This window comes from Colossoma macropomum, unplaced genomic scaffold, assembly GCF_904425465.1.
Source record: "Colossoma macropomum unplaced genomic scaffold, Colossoma_macropomum, whole genome shotgun sequence".
Taxonomy (NCBI): Eukaryota; Metazoa; Chordata; class Actinopteri; order Characiformes; family Serrasalmidae; genus Colossoma; species Colossoma macropomum.
The window spans coordinates 51,326,696-51,348,242 of record NW_023494789.1 but is presented as its reverse complement, the minus strand read 5'-3'; the positions used below and the strand labels follow the sequence as shown (position 1 = coordinate 51,348,242).

General features: G+C 38.9%; 1 protein-coding gene across 1 annotated transcript in view; it reads left to right on the top strand.

Moving 5' to 3' along the window:
* Positions 1–16,484, top strand: part of ptprt (protein tyrosine phosphatase receptor type T) — a 464,808-nt gene extending 448,324 nt beyond the window's left edge. Inside the window, exons 30-33 of the mRNA XM_036571590.1 lie at positions 1,778–1,903; positions 5,854–6,017; positions 11,271–11,406; positions 16,134–16,484. Of these exons, the coding sequence (XP_036427483.1) occupies positions 1,778–1,903; positions 5,854–6,017; positions 11,271–11,406; positions 16,134–16,187 (480 nt within the window). The 3' untranslated portion in view covers positions 16,188–16,484. The remainder of the gene's footprint in view (positions 1–1,777; positions 1,904–5,853; positions 6,018–11,270; positions 11,407–16,133) is intronic.
* The last annotated feature ends 5,063 nt before the right edge of the window (positions 16,485–21,547 follow it).

Genomic DNA, 21,547 nt, shown 5'->3' with positions numbered 1-21,547 from the left:
CCCCCTTCCTCATTTCTTATTCTTTTGCATGTTTGTCACATTTAAATGTTTCAGATCACCAAACAAATTTAAATATTAGACAAAGATAACACAAGTAAACACAAAATGCAGTTTATAAATGAAGATCTTTATTATTAAGGGAAAAAGAAATCCAAACCTACTGGACGCTGTGTGAAAAAGTGATTGCCCCCTAAACTTAATAACTGTTTCGGCCACTCTTAGCAGCAACAACTGCAATCAAGCATTTGCGATAACTGGCAATGAGTCTTTTACAGCACTGTGGAGGAGCTTTGGCCACTCATCTTTGCAGAATTGTTGTAATTCAGCCACATTGGAGGGTTTCAGAGCCCGAACCGCCTTTTTAAGGTCATGCCACAGTATCTCGGATTCAGGTGAGGACTTTGACTAGGCCACTCCAAAGTCTTCATTTTGTTTTTCTTAAGCCATTCAGAGGTGGACTTGCTGGTGTGTTTTGGATCATTGTCCTGCTGCAGAACCCAAGTGCGCTTCAGCTTGAGGTCACTAACATGGCCAGACATTCTCCTTCAGGATTTTTTGGTAGACAGTAGAATTCATGGTTCTATTTACCACAGCAAGTCTTCCAGGTCCTGAAGCAGCAAAACAGCCCCAGACTATCACACTGCCACCACCATATTTTACTGTTGGTATGATGTTCCTTTTCTGAAATGGTGTGTCACTTCTACGCCAGATGTAACGGGACATACACCTTCCAAACAGTTCACCTTTTGTCTCGTCTGTCCACAGAGTATTCTCCCAAAGGTCTTGGGGATCATCAAGATGTTTTCTGGCAAAACTGAGACGAGCCTTTATGTTCTTTTTGCTCAGCCGTAGTTTTCGTCTTGGAACTCTGCAATGCAGGCCATTTTTGCCCAGTCTCTTTCTTATGGTGGAGTCATGAACACTGACCTTAACTGAGGCAAGTGAGGCCTGCAGTTCTTTGGATGTTGTTGTGGGGGCTTTTGTGACCTCTTGGATGAGTCGTCGCTGCGCTCTTCCAAGAGGTAATTTTGGTCGGTCGGTCGGCCACTCCTGGGAAGGTTCACCACTGATCCATGTTTTCACCATTTGTGGATAACGGCTCTCACTGTGGTTTGCTGGAGTCCCAAAGCTTTAGAAATGGCTTTATAACCTTTTCCAGACTGACAGATCTCAATTACTTTGTTTCTCATTTGTTCCTGAAATTCTTCAGATCGCAGCATGATGTCTAGCTTTTGAGGATCTTTTGGTCTACTTCACTTTGTCAGGCAGGTCCTATTATGTGATTTCTTGATTGAGAACAGGTGTGGCAGTAATCAGGCCTGGGTGTGGCTAGGGAAATTGAACTCAGCTTTCCAAAGATGTGATAAACCACAGTTAATTTATGTTTTAACGGGGGGCAATCACTTTTTCACACAGGGCCCTGTAGGTGTGGACTTCTTTTTCCCTTAATAATAAAGATCTTAATGTATAAACTGCATTTTGTGTTTACTTGTGTTATCTTTGTCTAATATTTAAATTTGTTTGGTGATCCGAAACATTTAAATGTGACAAACATGCAAAAGAATAAGAAATCAGGAAGGGGGCAAACACTTTTTCACACCACTGTATGCTTTACAAATAGCGCCTGCTAAACATGAACTTCAAACTGAATTTTTTGAGAAAATAATTTACAGTCAAAAGTAATGTATCTCAATATGTCATACCACATAGTAACTTCCAGCTCTAGTGTCTAACGTATCTAACAGACTTGCTGTGACTTGTTTCCTTCTCCGTGTAGCTGTGCATGCAGTACTGGCCAGAGAAGAGCTCGTGCTGCTACGGCCCGATCCAAGTGGAGTTCATCTCCGCCGACATCGATGAGGAAATCATCAATCGGATCTTCAGAATCTGCAACATGGCACGGGTAGAGTACTCACACTAACGGACGAGATGGACCATACTGAGAGCAAAGTAGTCTGATGAAACTTGATCTAGTCACCAAAGTGGCAGCTTGTCCATTGATTGGCTGTGTCTGATGTCCTGCTGTCACTCGATCCTCCAGTGATTCACAGCAAGGTGCCGGTAAATGCCTGATTGAGCTAAGCGCCCTCTTAAGAATAACATTAGCTTACAAGCACAACTAGCAGTGGGAGCCTTTTCTGGTCATCTCTCTCTGTAAGAGCTGAAAAGTGGCAGTAGTTCTCTCTCGTTTCGTCCTCTAAGAGGGCTGTGAGGGAAAACTTCTAGAGCTAGAGCTTCAATTCAGGAGCTAAATATCAAAACATGGTCAAAACACTAGAAAAAAACACTAGCTTATGCTAACTGCTGCTAGCAGCCCTATGGGATTGTAGTATTTTTTTAGTGCTAGGCTAACAGCAATTCACATAAATGTGTTTTGGCAGTTCTAGATTAAACACAGAATTCTGAAGCTTCTAAAAGACATTCAGTGTTTTACTTGAAGCTTGTGACAGACATATTAGCATTTATTATATTTTATCTTTGAACAGTTTGACAGTAGAGCTGCCGCTGCTGTTTTCCATTTCTAACAGCCCACTGATTAAGCAGCCCCTTGTATTCAGTAGTCAGTGGTGTATCTAGAACTCCCAGAACCACTAGAGTGATATTTTTCTCACAAAATTGGTCCCACCCATTGAAAATCAAAGCATGATTGGTTGACTCCACTGTCACCTCATAATAATGTTGATAGTTAATCTAACGGTTAGGACTTCTCTTCAGCTCCTGAAGTCCTAACCAATGGGAGAGCAGCTTGGCTATATCTATCTAAATACCACAGAGAGAACAGTCCTGATTTCTGTTGGGCATTTCAAGATTTGTTTCCAAATAAAACTTAACAGTAGCTTAACAATGGAAGCTAATAGTTGCCATTCAAAAGAGTTTTGATGAAAAATGTTTGAACGCTTCAAAAACCTCAGTAATGTAGGCTATTGAAATGGAATTTATAGGTAGTATTTCATTAATATTGATAAAATTTTGTCCCATTTGGATTTAGCTTAAAAAGTAGATGTCAATACCCTAATTAGATTTTTTTTTGTTCTGGAAAACAAAATAAATTTATGCATAAATTTAGTGACAAATTTCCAGAGAGGAAGCCTCAGAGCCTTCTAGGCATTCACACAAAGCCTACTGATTTCTGGGAACTAAAAAAATACATATTTTAATTTTATTTTGTATTAAATAGAGTCATGCTTGCATTGAACTCTGCAAGTATTACAGCACTAATTTTGTTTTATTAGTAAGTTTTGGATGTAAACAAAAGGATGTAAATTCTTGAAACTCAGAACAGAACATCAGCCAATCAGGATTTTTTTTTCATGGTATCTAGGTAGATGTAGCTAAACAAGTTCTCCCATTGGTTAGGACTTCAGGAGCTGGACTGAAGGCCTCACACGTTAGATTAACTGCCAGCATAATTAGCAAGTGACAGAATCTACCAGTCGCGTTTTGTTTGGTGACCAATTTCAGGAGAAAAAATGTCATACGAGTCGTGGTCTAACCAGTGTTCCGGTTAGTTCTTAGGAATGTTAAACAGCGGCGGCAGCTCTATGACAGAACTCTTTACTGAAAGAGTCACTGTAACACTGAAACACACAAGCTCAGATATATGATAATATATGTTACAAGCTTCAGAAATAAATAAAACATATAGAATTACTTTTACAAGGTTCAAATGTCTGTGTTTGATCTAGAATGGCCAAAAAATGTTAATATGAATCAGCATTAGCTTAGCGCTAACATACAACTAGAATCCCATAGTCATAGAGGAGTTCACGTGTTTTTTGACCAAGTTTTGACATTAACGGCTCGACCCTGAAGGCCTGGCTGTAATAGTCACGGTTCAACACTGCTGTTTGCCCTAATCAGTGCAAAACTGAGTAAAGCAAATTCAGTACGAATACCAGGTGAAAGAAAAAGAGAGAATACAAAAGAGACATTTGGTCAATTTTACACCAAAAGGACTCTGAAAATTAAAGCGAATGAGAAAAAAGGGAACAAAACACATCAAATCAGCTTGTTTCAAGCCCAGTCTTCAGTTTCACTTAACACAGCTCACACATCTTTGAACTTGATTAGCTTTGCCTTTCACATATGAGCGTTTGGTTTTTGCATCTTGCTCAGCCGAAGCTGATATAAACGGTGGATGAGACGTTCTTAGGCAGATCAGTGTTTACTTTTTTCCATGTGGGTTAGTTTAGTGCTACATTAGCTCCCATTAGCATTCATTACTGAGGCTCCATATGATGCAGCAGCTGAACAGTGCTGGAAATAGTCATCCCTCCTTCCTCCCTCTCTCCTCTCCTCCTCAACTGCTGGTGACAGACGAGATTTAGCGGCTAGCTAATCAGCGCGGGCGTGCCGGCTTGGCGTGAAAACTCACACCGGCGTCACAAATTTGCCATGAAATGGCTCCATCAGTGCTGAGCAGCGGGTAATAAGGCCTGCGCTCAGCCTCCGCCGCCTGCACCACGGAGCGCTGACGTCTCTGTTTGGGCTACACTGCAAAAAAACGATGTCTTTTCCAGTGAAATTAGGTTAAATGTGTTCAGTGTACACTACAGTTCATAAGTTTACCACATTAATGTCTTTGGCAGCACTTTACAACTTGACTGCACTCTTAAAAAAAGAAGGGTTTTCAAGGGTTCTTCAGTTACGGCAATGGTTCTATTTAAAAATACAGAACCATTTCTTTCTTAAGTACCTTTTTGTCTTGTCATTTTATCTAGTAAAACTTTTTATTTTTCCATTTTAACTTTGTTTTCAGAGAGAAATTGGCTTCTGTAGGTAGATATAATATCATATTTACATTCAAGGACCATCTGAATGATGCATCATGTGAAAAATCATTAGGTGATGTAAGATGTAGAGGTGGGCAGTAACTCATACATTTACGTATTTCCTCTCTGCACGCCCCCTAGTGGCCTTTTCACCAGCAAAATGGAAGTCCACTTGTTATGTTTTTTTAATATAATCAAATCAAATTGTTTAATTCGAAATATAATTCAAATGTAACAATTATTTTTTATTTCTAATTTAATTTAACATATCGTTGCTGTCGGGACAAAAACTTACATCTCCATTGTTGCCATTGCCCAGTTTTTGACATAATTTGTCAAAAAAGGCCAGTTGCCATTTGTTATGTGTCAAAATTTCATGATGAACGGACTAACCGACATGGTCCAAAATTACTTGGAAAACATATTTATCCATTTACTTCCATTAAAAGTTACAAACCTTTTTCCTCGTCCTGTAAAGTTCCTTTTTTGGAGATACGAGGTTTTGTTCTGACAGCAGTGATATTAAAATTCAAAGCTGAACTGAGGCTCCAAAATAGGCTAAAATTGCATTTTACTGTGAAAAAGTACAATTTTAGTACAAATTTGTACTTAATTCAGTGTTTTCAAATGGTGCTTTTACTTCTGCTCAAGTGTATTAGTGAGTAAAGTGATCTAATTTTTCCTCAGGCGCATTTTAGTCATTTACTTACATTGCAAACTGTTTTGAAACCTCTACTTCAAACACAAAAGTATATTCCATATATTTTTACTTATTTATATTATTCCTGGCCACAACCAAAAAATTGAATTATTGGCGATGTTTTCGCTGATACTGATAAAAATGTGGGTTGTCAATATTATCATCCAGCTGATATATCGATAGGACTCTACACATCTTTGGTGTAAAATGAGCTTTTGTAATTGTATAATTGTTTGAATGCACAGAGAAGCTGAAGGTGGTCATGTGAAGACCCAGAGGATGGTGATAGTGAGGATAATGACTCGGCTGAATTTTGCCTCAACATAACTTTCTCTCTCTCTTTCTCTCTCTCTCTCTGTCCCCATCTCTCTCTCCAATTAGCCACAGGATGGCTACCGGCTGGTCCAGCACTTCCAGTTCCTTGGCTGGCCGGCGTACAGAGACACCCCGCTGTCCAAGCGCTCCATTCTGCAGCTGGTCAGACGGCTGGCCAAGTGGCAGGAGCAGTATGACGGGGGAGATGGACGCACTGTGGTCCACTGCCTGTGAGTAAAGACCTTACTTAACAAAACACCCAGACCGACTGTCTGAAATATCCAATTACTAGATTTTATATCGTCAAAGTAGAAACAAAACCTTAAAGTAAACCTCACAGCTCCTAAAGGGAAACTTAATAAGAGAAAGAAAAGATATTTGCAACTTGAACGTATGTTAGTTGAGATTTTTTTTTATTATTATTATTTTGGACCATTCATATTTTCCACTCATCATAAAATGTTCATACAATGTAAAAAAAAAACTCCAGTAACGAGTTATGAGGTTTTTATATGACAGCAACAACATATAAGAACATACAGCATGGTGCAAAAGTCGGAGAGCACTCTTCATTTATTTGACTGTGAGTTATTAATCATTCAGAAGGAGGAGATTAGATGTAAGATGATCCACTTGCATAAGAAAGAAGAGAGTCTAAGTAAAATAAGAAGTTTCCAAAACTGGAGTTCAAAAACTGATTAAAAGCTACAGAGAAAATGAGGCTCCTAACAACCACCTGGAAGACCTGGTCGACCCCAAACCTGCCCCCATCAGATAAACAGCACTTAAAGCTTTCATCTCTGAGAGAGAGGAGAAAATCAAGCTGCTTCAGATCTGAAAACATCCACAGGTGTTTCTGTCCATCCTTCCACTGTGAGAAGACGACTCAGCGCTGTGGGTCTGAAAGGATGTGTAGCTGATCAAGAAGAACCTCACTGAGAAAAGGAGACGGACACATCAAACAAAGAAGCTGAACGATGGACTGACCACCCCAGAGTCCAGACCTCAACACCACTGAATGTGTTTGATTACTTCAGAAAATGATCAACCAGCTTCTAAGACTGAACTTTGGAGGTGTGTCTGCAGATTCTTTGAGGAGCTGAAAGTGAGTCTCCTGAACAGAATGGAAGCTGGAATAAAGGGAGAGAGAGACTCACTGAGACTGAACAGCTGAGAGTAGATTCAGCTGTTGTGTGTAATTTTGTACCTGAAGGCTGTTTTTCTGGGTGGTCTCTGACTTTTGTACCACCTCCATCAGCAGCTAAGCAGAAGGCCTCGTCCTTTCCCACCATCCTCATGCTTTCTTCCTCTCTTTCTCTCATTTTTCTCCATTCCTTCCTTCATCTCTCTCTCCTAATTCCTCTCTGTTTCATTTCTTCGAACACACAGAAACACCAGAGCCGAAAACAAATGAAGCTGAAAATTAGCGGGTCTTGGTGGGAGAATCCGTGGCTGATTTGTGGAGAACTGCTTCGGCGGTTAACACAGTGTTGATTAGTCCGTGCCATGTTTTGCTCTTTTATTTCCCTCCAAAACACAAAAACAACCGTGTTTGTAGCAGCTCACTGATGCCAGTCCAATCAGACTTACATTGATTTCCGGCAGGTCCTGTGGGGTGTTTTGAGAAATTGGTCAGGCTGGAAATCCGATGTTGCACTTTGTATGGCAGAAAACACAGCAAGGCTAATATATATGCAGAATTAGATTACTTATATAGATTTGGTTCGGAAAAGGCATGTTCACTATTGACCCTCATTACTAGTGTAGTGGTGCGTATACACAGGAACACAGCGCATACCAGCTCTGATGAGACTGACGTACTGTGTCAAAGAGCCTGATTGATATATTGGTTGGCTGATTATATTGACTGATATTAACAACTTTTGGTTTTATAGGTATCGACAAAAATATTTTAGTCACATCAGTCAGTAAAGCACTGTTTAACTAATATATCATCACTGTTGGGCAAAAAAACTCGCATCTCCATTTTTTTTATGTTTTTCATGCCTTGATATGATTTGAAAAGATAAGCTTCTGTTTAAACTGTGTCAAAATTTCATAAAATTTTGTTACATAAACTTACATGTAATATTAAGAATATTTTGTTCCTCCTCCTGTAAAGTTATTTTTAGAGATGCAAGGTTTTGTTCAGACAGGGACGATATATATTTTTAATATTAAAACATATTGCTCGATATTTTCAGATTTTTTGCCACAAGAGTTTTTTTTTTGCATAATTCAGGCCCTACCATACATAAACAAAGCATCTTCTGCATTTTGTGGTTGACTTTGACCTTGAGAACAATGACTTTACATTCATTACAGTGTATAACTCGTGCTTTCTTTCTTAGGTTTCATTGTTTTCTGCTGTCATTCTTATTTTCAGCCATTGTGCTCTGATAATGTTCAATAATACAGTGCTAGACAGCTCAGTAGCTAATCTCCATCAGTAGTATGCAAATTAAGTAAATACATCAAATGAAGTCTTTTGAAGATTTGAATTTATTAAAAAGCATTACAGCTATTTCTGACCATACATATAACACCTTAACTCACATTGCAAATAAACAAATTAATAAACCAAACAAATACATACATTTTCTTTTAACTTTCACACCTCATATATGTGAATGTGTAATGAAGGAGGTATAGAAGAGAAGAGAAAACTGACAGAGATGAGAGTAAGGCTGGACAGGGCGCTACAGAATGAATGATATAGCCATGTGCAAAAATATAAGCATTGATAACGTAAAAATGGCATTTTTCATATAATTAAATAAATATTATTAACCATACTGGAAAAAAATATTGTTTTTTTATATTAATATTAATATTATTGTGTGCTACAAATTTTGCTTAAAAACAGGCTAGATTATCTGCCAATATAGTGAGATCATTTTATGCAATAAAATTACTAAAACACATAAAAGTATCTATAAATAAGTTGAATAGTCTTAGATAAAGCTTACAGTAATCTAAACAGGAGAAATATTAGATTTATTCACTATATTTAAGATAATTTAACTTGACAAGACACCATTTTTGCAGTGTAGAAGATGGTAAATTGTGGCCATGAAGGGATGAACATGGTCAGCAACAACACTCAAGTAGGCTGTGGCATTAAAGCAATGATTGATTGGTATTGACAGCCCAAAGTGTGCTAAGAAAACATTTCCCATCCCATTACACCACCTCCACCAGCCTGGACTGCTGACACAAGGCAAGTTGCGTCCATGGATTCATGCTTTTCGCACCATATTCTGACCCTACCACATGTGTGCTTGAGCAGAAATCCAGATTCATCAGACCAGGCTTTATTTTCCAGTCTTTAACTGTCCAGTTTTGGTGAGCCTGCGCCCACTGCAGCCTCGGCTCTCTCTGTTCTTGGCTGACAGAAGTGGAACCAGACGTGATCTTCTGCTGTTGTAGCCCATCCGCCGTAAGATTCGACATGTTGTGCATCCTGAGATGCTTTTCTGCTCACCACAATTGTACAGAGTGGTTATCTGAGTTACTGTACACTGTTAAAAATGAGAGGTCAGCTCAATTCAACATGACATAATAACGGATTACATGGCTTTTCTTGAGTTGACTCAACTTGAGGACACCAGAGTTCACACAAATCTAATTTCTTAGTTGAGTCAAAAGTTCTCTTAATTTTTTAGTTCTGCATCACAGTGAGGAAAATAAAATAAACTTGCTTTTTTACTCAACTTCCCCACCAGCCAGGACTCTTTCTATCACACAGTCCTACTAGACATATTTCCTCTTGGGTACAGACTTATGGGGCTCAAACTCACAACCTCCTGCTAGGGTGACAGCTTAGTCCACTGCGCCACTCAGGAACACATGAAAGAACTCAGATTTTGTGTCTACAAATGTTTAATACGCTGTAGAAAATACTTGTTATTTTAACTTTAAAGCTTGGTATCGTCTCATGTGGTGCAACTGTCTAATAATTCATCTCAACTTCAGGAGGTTGTGAGTTTGAATCCTAAAAATACCATAGCTGTCCATATCCGGAAGCCCAAGAGGAAAATATGCCAGATGGGACTGTGTGATAGAAGGAGCGCCAGCTAGTGGGGAAACTGAGTAAAAAAACACATTCAGTTTTGTTTATCTAACTGAGATGCAGACCTAGACACCATAGCTGGGAGAATTTTTGACTCAACTAAGAAGTGTGAGTTGTGTGAACTTTGGTGTCCTCAAGTTGAATCAACCCAAGAAAAGCCATGTTAATTATAATCAGTTATTATATTATTTTAAGTTGAGCAGACTTCTCATTTTTTACTGGGTCAAAAATGCCTTTCTATCAGCTTGAACCAGTCTATCCATTCTCCACTGACCTCTCTCATCAACAAGGCCTTTCCGTCCACAGAACTGCCGCTCACTGGATGTTTTTTCTTCGTTGCTCCATTCTGAGTAACTCTAGAGATGCCGTGCATGTGCACAGACCTCTTCACACAGAATACAGTGTTTGAGATTAGCATCACATTTTGCAGAATGTGCTTCTGAGCCAAGGACACACAGCGATCTTTTCATCCCGAACTTTCCGAAGGCGTCATGAACCACAGCCTGGCAAACACAAAAGATCCAGGCAAAATCAATCCGCTAACATCGTCATTATTCACCCAGCACTGTCTGAGCCTTTTTTTTAATATATGACAACTCAAAAATGTGATTCTCCTGAATTATAACGGTAGCAGGTTTTGTTCTCCGCTGCTTCCCTGTAATCTGTTCACCTTATTTCATTACTATCACTGCCTGTAGAGCTGTGTTCACACCATTAGTGTGAATGTGTGCTGTAGACAAGTGAGAAATTATTGAACAAAGCTGCGCTGAGGAAAAGAGAAATGATTACCACCGCAAGGTTGGCTATTACAGCTCACACTGTGCATTCAATACAATACATTTCACTACATATTACGCTGCTGACAGGTCTAATGTTTTGTCCGATATAGCCGGAGAGGACCGGCCTGAGGTTGGTTTCGCCTCACTAGTCAAAGTCTTTCTTCCCTGCCATGTTTTATTTAGCAGACGCACTGCTCTGCTTTGAATCCACTAGTTGGGGAAATTGTCAGAGGGTACTCTCTGTGGTAATGAGAATGACCGGAATGCTAAAGCGTTGCATAATACAGATATTCGTGTACTTACAAGGATTAGGAAGCAGCTGCAGTGTTGATGGGCAGGCTGGTCATTAAGGTGTAAAGCTAATAGTATGGTCTTTCTTTTTTCCCCTTTATTTTTCCCTAATAAACTTTAGCCGAAGGCGAACAGCGCCATCAAACTCAGCATGGAAATAGATGCGCGGTTTGAGTCATTGTTCAGAGGAGTGAAAATGCTCCATGGCCTGAGAAGGAGAATGTATGGCGTGCCCTGTGAGTCATGCGACTCTCAGAAACCCACATGTAGCCCAGCGGAACCTGTGGAGGAGTGTGGTTATGTGCTCTAACGTCTCTCTGACATCTCTCTCCTCTCTGAAGGACTGGTGGAGGGCGTAGCGGGACGTTCTGTGCCATCTGTAGCATCTGTGAGATGATTCAGCAGCAGAACATCGTTGACGTGTTCCATACAGTGAAGACGCTCCGAAACAACAAGGCCAACATGGTCGAGACGATGGTAAGTGATATAAAAAGTAAAATGAAAACGTGAAAAGTGAGAGATTCAGAGTGGTTTGGTGTGAAATGGTTCATATTTCTTTACAGTGGTGGTGATGGGAACCAGGGGTCGCCATGACTACAACACAAATATAGACATTTTATTTACTATCCAGAACCACCAGTGAACCTACACGAGTCTTCTGAGTTTATATGGAATGTTGACGATGGAAAATAGTGGAAAATCTGAAAAAAAAAATCTTTTTTTGGGGACTATTTTGTCTCACACTGGATTTTCAAAATACTTTTTAGTCCAAAATCTTCTGAAAACTACCATAAAAAAGTGTCTCAGTCATCAAGCTGTGAATTCATAACCATTTCATGTAGGAACTTTCTGTGAGGGAGCTTTTAGAGGTGGACGTCTGGTTCCTATCACCACTGTGAACAGTTCTGACTCAGTAAGTTTCTCTAGGGCTCTACTATTAATAAAAATCTGTAAAAACTAAATCAAAGCTTGACGAAGAAAATCAGTGAAAAACGTATTCCTCTAAAATACTGATAAGTATAATCTAGAGGGCCTTTTAGCATTAAATCATACCTGCCAATATCAATGCTGGCATTTTTACTGAAGTATTATTTTAACCATCATAAGTGTAGCTACACTGTAAAAGAACTTCAGTAAATTATTTGCTTCTAGTTGCGTTGCTTTCACAATAATTTGCTGAACCATATAACAGTAAGTAACTGAACCAACCAACAGTAAATAACAGTGAATTAACTGCATACTGGGACTTCACAGTCACGTTGACCATAAGATTACTGTGATGTAGATGATTCTGCTGTACACTTACAGTAATCCTGTATTTTTACATAAGAACTATAAAAGTAATGCAACTCAGTAGTCAGTAATTTATTATAAATTTACATGTGGAAAAAAAAAATACTGAGACATATAAACGTTATATTTTTTGATAATTTAGATAAAAAAAAGATAAACTAAAATAAAAAAAATCAAGGAAGATATTTATCCACTGTGTTTTGCACTGTATATGCACAGAATATTGAAAGTAAGCACTTTTAAATTGGAATACACAATAACCAGACAATTTTGCTTATAAAACTTGCTTATAATTTGCACAGAGATGATCAAACACTCTCATATGGCAATACCAATAAAAATAATTTTTTTTTCAGTGCTCCAGCATTTAACATTAAAAACAACCAAACAAAAAAAGCTCTAATATAAAACTGTGAGTCTTTAAAACACTAAAATCTAAATTGCTAGAATAATAATGTTTTTATTAATATGTTTGCACCTTTTTAACTAGGGCTGAACGATTTGGGGAAAATATCTTATTGGAATTGTTTGACCAAAATAGCGATAGCTATTTAATATGCGATTATTTTCAATAAATTTAGGTTCAGGCCTGTATTTTGCTCCGAGGAGTTTAGTATATCCACCTTTTCTGGCTGGAGGCTCGACCGTGAATGTAGTGACCCAGGCTGCCAGTATGTTGTAATTGTGATGTCACAACACACAGAAGTTTGTGTGCCTCTGATCGGTCTAACTCATCTACAGGCAGTTCACAAGCTCTGTGTTATTAGGTTCAGTTTTCCCACTTAAAACTGAAGACAGCGTGTTTGATCATGTAAGCTATAATAAAAATAAAAAAAAATGCGATTTGAACATTGCACTCCCTTAAATTGCAATTTCGATATAAGAACGATTTATCTTTCAGCCCTATTTTTGACTCTCAGTTGCTGCCATATCCCATAATACTGTCCCGCACAGCTCAACATCATCCTCATGTAATTAATTTGCTGTGTTACTACAGGAGATCTCTTAAGATCAGTTGATTTCACAGCAAAATGATGAACACGATGTTTTGCCGTTTGTGAAATCCTGGCATTAATTAACAGTGTAGACACATTAGCTACACTCAGTTCCAGTTTCGTATCTGTATCAACATTAAAGTGTTTTGCTTTCAGTTCCTCAAAGGAAATCTTGCCATAAATGGAAAGTGAGATGTTTCTCAGTATTTTAATTGTCTTGCCATGTTTTTTCTGACTGCTTTGTACTTAAGAGCTGTTCATACACATAAATCATTCTGAATTTGGCTCATAAAATACAGATATAAATCGCTCAGCTGTGCACACAGAGTTGTGCGGTGCAGAAAGTCAGCTGTAATTATCATTAATTATGGAAAAGAATGCCGAAATGGGTTATTTTCTACATTGTTTACTGGAGCCGCACATGCTGGGGAGCAACATGTTTACAAGAACATTCAGTTTAACTTACACAGTGTTATTCGTGTTATTGATGTAGTTCTCAGTCACATACAAAGTTGGGATCCTCAGCAGTCACCGGATTAAACGATTAATTAAGTAATAAGGGGTGTTCAGGAGGGGTCGCGTGTAATTTCAAGTAGTTTTTGCATAACATGATGGTTCCCTGAGCGTCCTCAGCCTGGCTGTAGAGAATAAGAGCCGCTTTTCAGCTCCTGAAGAAGCTCGGATCCAGAAAAAGGAGGTAATTAGCCCTCTCTCCTTCTCGCCCCGGAGACTTGCAGCTGTGCTTCACATCACAGCTCCTGCCACTCCAGTTCAGAGAAAAGCGACTTGGGTCTAATAGCCGGCCATTCCAGGTGCAATTAGACATCTGTCCTTGCACCTTTCTATAGTGGTAGCACTCAAACCATTAAGCTCAATTTCCCTGCAAAATGCTGCAGAACCGGGCAGCTGTGTACCAGGAACGGGCGGAAAGTTAAGGACAAGAATAGAACCCTGGGGTCCGACATAAGGACCCAGACGACACTGTCTGTTTTTTCTTTTAAGAAAATCTTAGTTGTTCTCAGAAGTCGTAGTTTTTGTCAGCGGTCGTGAGTATTTCTCATTTCTTGACTCAAAGATGGTTCTTCCAGTTAAGGTTATGGTTCTACTTAGAACCATGAGTTCTGTAGAAACTTTTGCATGGTTAAATCGTTCTTTGCATGGTGAAATGGTTATTCAGGTGAATGTAGAACGTGTTGTATATAGCTACAAATAGCACCAAAAAGGATTCTGCTATTGTTACGATGTTAAGCTTCTAACAATAGAAGAACTCTTTTTGGTGCTATACAGAACCCTTTTCAAAAAGGTGCTAAATGTAACCATATACAAGACATTCCCCGTCAGTCTGAAGAACAATTTCACCATGCAGAGAATCATTTAATCATGCAAATGGTGTTCATGGTTCTATGTAGAACCACTGTCTTCACCAAAGAACCCTTGAAGAACCATCGTTTTTAAGAGTGTACTTTTGAATTTTTTAGAACTTTCTGGAGGTCCCACACTGTTTCTATCAAATAAAGCATAAGAAATACACCGATCAAGCATAACATTATGACCATTATGAACAGAGCAGGTACTATTTGGGTGGGGGATCATTCTCAGCACTGCAGTAACACTGACGCGGTGGTGGTGTGTTAGTGTGTGTTGTGCTGGCACGAGTGGATCAGTGCTGTTGGAGTTTTTGGGCGCTATATAGAACCCTTTTGAGTTTTAGGGCGCTATATGGAACCCTTTTCAAAAAGGTTATATATATAGAATATAGAATAATATATAGACTAGAGTTATGCTAGCAAAGTGGGCTCATTCAACTCAAAGACTGCCTTGCGGGAGGAGCCTTCAAGATATTTCGTGTTCCTTCTCTTTCTAATTCAGCCATCACCTATAAATGTGGATTTCAGTAGATCTTGTCATGCATTTGTAGATTAAGGTTCAAATCAAGCTCCATTTTAGCTGTTAGCCTCGTCTTCGCAAAAATAGATAAGATAAAGGGAGGCACGGTGTTCTGCAAAGTCGAGGTCAGCTTCTTTTTCTTTTTCCACCTTAAATAGTGCAGCAGTTCGAACAAAAAGCTGGGGAATAAGAAAATGGTACTAATAAGAAAATGCTGTGCTATTTAAGGTGGAATGGGAAAATGTAAACAAGAAGCTGGCAAATAGGAAGCTGACTTCAGCCCCGTGCGTTTTCTATTATCTGGTTTTGTTATTCCATTACTCAGATGCTGATTCGAGCAGGGCTGCTGTTACTGAGGAGCTCTGAGTTTGGAGAATTATAGGAGGTGATTCACTCTGGAATTATGACTGATCAGACTGTAAAAACTACAGACATGGCAGATTCGTACTGGATTAAAATCAAAACGCTCATCAGTAATCACTCAAATTACAGCTCGTCGCCAATACTAATCCAGCTCGAATAGGGCTTTAAACACCACCTGCTGTATCTTATACAATGTAGATTGAAATACTAGAAGATATTACTGAATAAAACATCTGTGTATATGAGAAAAGGATCTTGCATCCACAAAAAGACCCTAGGACAAACATCCTTTACCATTTTGTCATTTTTTTCATTGTTTGGCCTCGAAACAAATGGAAAAAAGGCAAAACTGCAGACTCGGTTGATTTTTTTTTTATTTTAATTTTATTTTTAATTTTGAATTTAATTAGGTTTTTAATGCTGTTTTCAACCGTTTTTCTATTCTCACTTTTTTTTTAAACAACTCTGTATTTTCTGACTCTGTATTTTCTCTTTTGTAAAGCACTTTGAATGACAGCAGTGTCTGAAAGGTGCTCTATAAATAAACTTGCCTTGCCTTACAGAACGTAAAGTCAAAGTAAACTGAATGTATATTTATGAAGAGAAGCTTTGCAGAAGGCCGTGTGCTTCAGAAATCTGAATTAATCTTTCTCCATTTGTGTTTAGGAGCAGTACAAGTTCTGCTATGAGGTAGCTCTGGAGAGCCTCAGCTCCTTCTGAGTGAGGGAGAAGCCAAGAGGTGAAGAAGAGAAAGAAGAGAGGAAGAGCAGACGCCTCCTCTTCGTCTGAACGCCACCTTTCAGACTCCTCTGGGTGCCTCCCTTTCTCCTGTTAAGGACGCAGGAGGCAGAAACAGAGAGAGATCACACCCTCATTGGGATTTGTGTAAAGTATTGTATAAAGAAGTTAAGAATGAAAAAAAATACAAAAACAACCTCTATTGGCCATTTCTCTCCATTTATTTTTGTCAATGTCCAGCATCGAAGCCTGAATCCTGGACCGTGAAGTGATCTTGTACAGTTCTTTTCCTATTTCGATATATGCCTTGAATGTTATCCCATTAATGTAGAGGAAAAAAACGACACAGAAAACGGTGAAAAAAAAATCTTTCTATATGCCAGCTGAGGAGAACCAAATAGACTTTTCCTAAGCTTCTGTACAGCTTCTGAAGAAAGACGAGTCCGTGCTTAAATGAGTTTGAAAAGAAGCTTGATATTTTTGTTATTCTGATGGTTTTCGTGGTTCCTGTCTCTTTCGTGCATCCTCACGCTGTCTGCTTTATCACGGACACTGAGAGCCTGCAGACGTCGCAAGTGGCAGGTTTTCAGCTGAACTCTCTGTCGAAGGTTGGACCTTTTTGTTTATAGCTCGAGTGCGTTCTCAGCAGCTGTAGCTCCGTTACTTTTCCGCTGTTTGTTCCTTCTGGGGACTTCTGTTCTGGTGTTACGGGAGTGACGTAAACAGTGAAACGTCAGTTTGACTGTTTCTGGAGAGTCTTTCATTGAATCATTTGCACTTTACTTTGCATGTCTTTTACCTCCAAATCCGAAATGTATTCGTGGATCTTGTTGATTTGAAGTGCCATATTCGACTGCAACCAAATTACAGATCATGGGACAAATGTGGAAACTTACAGACAGGTGGCAAATTAGAGGTAAAAACTAAATATACTACTAAGTTGGGAAACATAACCTGCTTCCAGCATGATACAATAAACTCTATGGGGATTAAGGGCATTTTCTTCATTCTTGTTGAATTGTTTTGCTGCTTGAAATGGGTTTACCAGAGTCACAAAAGTAGTGGACTGTATAAGTAAAAGAGTAGATAAATGTTCTCCTCATTGCTGTTTTCCAAAACTGCTGCAGCAACTTTAGCGGACGCAAACTTTTCTACACACCTCTCGCGTCTGTGTCTGAGGCGATTGAATGAAAAATGAAGTGTTTCCATCATGATGTGTCAGTCCTTGGTGATTTCCTGAGTGTCCATTGGTCAGTTTCAGACAGAATGTAGAAGGACACACGAATCCACCAGCTCCACACGGTGAGAGGCAGATGACGTGTATCTCAGCCCCTCTTCATAGGCTCATAACTCCGGATGTGAGTCTCGTATGATCTCATGATAAGATGGAATGGAAAGGGCGACTCTACAGATTCAAGAAGTGTTTGAACTGGATTTCTGCGCTGGATTATCGCAAAGATATTAATAGAAACACTGAGAAAACATTTAATTTGACACGTCGGCATATTTGTCAACCCCAGAGGGTTAAGAAACATCCTACCATGCTCTGTAGCCGGCAAGAAAAGTTCTGTCCTCGCAGGAGCTTCAGTAATAAAGACTGCTCAACTGGCCCTCAGTGTTTCAACAGGAACAGTGACTAAAGTGACCTCTGCTTTTAGATCCGTGGGAAAGACATCAGTAAAAAGGGCTGGAAACTTGAGCATGATGCTCGTACATTAGAAGAGCTGAGAGAAAATGTCAACGCCAGCAAGAACAATCCAACCACAAGTACATAAAAGAGGATATTTTAGTAGGGCTGCAGTGCAGAAACCCCTCATTACAAAGACCAGTGACCATCTGAAAGGTCAGTGGTGTAAAAACCATCAGCACTGGTCTATAGAGATGTGGAAACAAGTAAAACAGTCAGGTGAGTCACTCTTCACCAAATTCTCCACAAGTGGGCGAGTGCATGTGTAGCATACACCAAGAGAACAGTACAGGCTTCAATGCCTACAGCGAAGGGGGTTGGTGGGTGAATGAGTGGAATTAAGATTATAAAAGAAGTATAAATTGATATAAATCACATGCTGTGGCCTTCACAGTCACCAAATCTCAACCCAGTTGAACACCTATGAGAGCGACACGTTTGCCTGCATCCTCCACCACCATCGACAAAACACCAACTGAGGGAATCTTTTGGAAAAGCTTCGGTTTCAAAAACTTGTAGAACCTACGCCACGCGGTTCTTTACACTTCATGTTGGCTTTTCCTTTAATTTGTCACCTGTCTAAATTTAATAACACCAATGCCAGTTTAAAACAGGCACCGAAATGAAAGTTTGCGTGATGTTTTGGTCGAGAAGCTTTCTTTTTCCCTGAGCGTACTGACAGACAATCCCTGGTTGTCTTGATTTTTTCATGTGCAAGCGAATCAGATCTTTAGGTCATTAAGTGTTTTGCACGAAAACTGTGACTCTATTTTCATTTTTTTTCTACAGTACTTCGCAGAAAATTGCCAGAATGTTATTTCTTGTCATAAACAATGAAGGAATGACAATTTCCGCCTAAAGTTGAGTCAGTATGCTTTGTTTGGGCAGAGAAGAAATTAAAAAAAAGAAAAAAGCTAAGTTATGGTTTGACAATGTGAATGATTTTGTTTTTGTTTTTTTTGTTGACCTTGTTGCTGAAGGTTTTCATAACTTCACTGTGTTTATTCTCTTTTTAGTTCTCTGCTTTTATTGTATTTGTACATTTTTATTTGTCATTTCTTTGTCTAGCGAAGTGATATTTTAGACTTGGTGATTCAGTTGCCATGGTGGTTCTGTTGTTCGAAGTTGTGATAACACCAATAAAGGGACCAAAATGTTGAACGGCAGTCTTGTGTAAATGAATTTTTTTCAGGGACATCAGGAGCACTTAGGCTAGGTACAGAAATATGCCCTATACTGGGGTCAGCAACATGTGGCTCTTTTACTGCCCCCTTCTAATAAAGCCTTAACAATAAATTGTCTTAAAGGCTGGAGTTAATGTATAACTGCTGATTTACTAACCTTTAACTGGTCACATAGCAATGCAGACAAAAATCTCACCTAGTTAGTTGCTAACGAAATGGCAAACAAGAGCAGGATTCAAGACAGACATCAAAAATTTAGAGACGAATGTACTCATTTGCACTTATATGCACTCCAGCTGGTTTCCAGATATGTTTAATCTGCAACGAGGAACTGTCAAACACTAAAAAGTCGAACGTTGAGAGACATTTTACAAGAAACCATTCTAGCGGAACAGTATCCTGCTGGAGATAGCTGGGTTAAAGCTTAAAGCAGAGCAAAGTAAGTCTGTTTTCATTTAGATTTTATAGCCTATACTAGGACATCAGCACAAACCGAGACATATTTACAGCCAAGATGGAAAAATGTTAAACCAATAAAAGGGACAAAAGTTTTGGAGTTTGCTGTTCTCCAGCGGCGTCCAAAACACAGCATATCCAGTGCACTGTTACAGTGCCTGAAAACCTTCAAGGGAACATTTGCAGGGGTTGGTGGGTTCAAGCAGCTGTGAGGTTATGAGCTGTTGCTATACACTCTTAAAAAAGAAGGTTCTTCAAGGGTTCTTTAGTGAAGACAGAACCATTGTATATTGTATATATAGAAACATTAACACCAAAGAATCATTTGCATGCTTACATGGTTGTCTGCATGGTGAAATGGTTCTTCAGATTGATGGAGAATGTGTTGTATATGGTTCTGTGTAGCACCAAAAAGGGTTCTGCTGTTATAACCCCTTTCAAAAAAAAAAAATCAATATAGAACCATATGAAACACATTTTCCATCAATCATAAATCAATTTCACAATGCAAAGAACCATTTAAGTGCGCAAATGGTTCTTTAAATGTTCATGGTTCAATATAGAACCATTGTCTTTACTAAAGAACCCTTGAAGAACCATCTTTTTAAAGCGCGTACTTTTGACCTTTTTAGAACTTTGTGGATGTCCCCTATACAGTAATTAAAATGTGCATTTGTTTATATCGAACAAAGCATAAAGATGACTTTTATGAGAGCTCACACAATGGCACTAATCCAAAGTAGGGGCTTTTAGAGAGGGGATCATTTTTGTCATTTTATTTTGAGCAGAGGGCCCCATTCTCCTCCATTCCCACCTCAAATGCAGACCTGATTACAGGGAACAGAAATGGTCCCCTAATCATACTCCCTACATTGGAAAATCAAATACGAGAGCACTGGATAGAACATTACTAAAGGGACTGAAAGTTCTAATTCAAGTAAAAACCTATTATTATACTCTAATAATCCCACAGTGCAACTCAGTAGGTAGAGTACAAAGTACCTTCACTACTTTGAAGTCTTAGGCACCCAAGGACATTATTCAAAACTATTTATCTTGGCAATATTAGAATAAAACAAAAAAGAATTTCTTATTTTCCAAGTAGTACTTGATGTCTTGTGAGCTGGTTAGTTCTGGACGCCCCCTATTGTTAAAATTTCATCACCAGCACACTTAATTTAACCTGATAATATATTGATAAGCCAAACTAAGTATTGGATGATAACTGCAATGAGGAACTTTGGAAAGGGCTAAAACACGTTGACATTCATAAAATTACCACGTACTGTATTAATATAGTTTTATTCATTCTAAATTAACATTCATAATATAAATTAACATCTAAATTCATTCTTAACTCTAATTTTCTCAGGGACCTAAATTTTGCACAATGCTGTATATTCCCTATCTGAGAGAGAATATCAATAACGTCACATGTGACAATCTGTTTACTGTGACATACAAATACGCAAACCTATGCAATTTTCCAATGAATTTTTGAATGTAGAATAGTTATTACTGGGACTATTTCTAAACATGTGAGTCCTAAAAGTCATTCTAAACAATCACCAGCGCAGAGAAGACGACACTCTTGGTTTTATCCACTCCAGGGGCTCCTAAGGACACAATTTGTTTGCTTGTTTGCTCCTTGCTCAGACCCTCAGTGCCTTCTAGGCCCTCAGAAAAGCCTTGATGAGAAATGCATGTCTAATTTTAACTCATTTTTGCTTCATAGAATGCTTGTTGTATTCAAGTACTGTAGTAATCGTTCTAATTCATTGTTAAGTTTGGTTAGAAACAACATTGAAGATCTCAAAAGTGCCCAAGAAAAATCATCCAATCAGTATTGTTTTCTCTGTGGTATCTAGGTAGATACGGCCCAGTGAGCTCTCCCATTGGTTAGGACTTCAGGAGCTGGACTGAAAGTCTTATTGCAGCATGCAGAAGTTTGGAGCATCAAATACAACATATGGAAAGGCGTTGACAAGTTTCAAGTGACGGTTTTTGATCTAAAA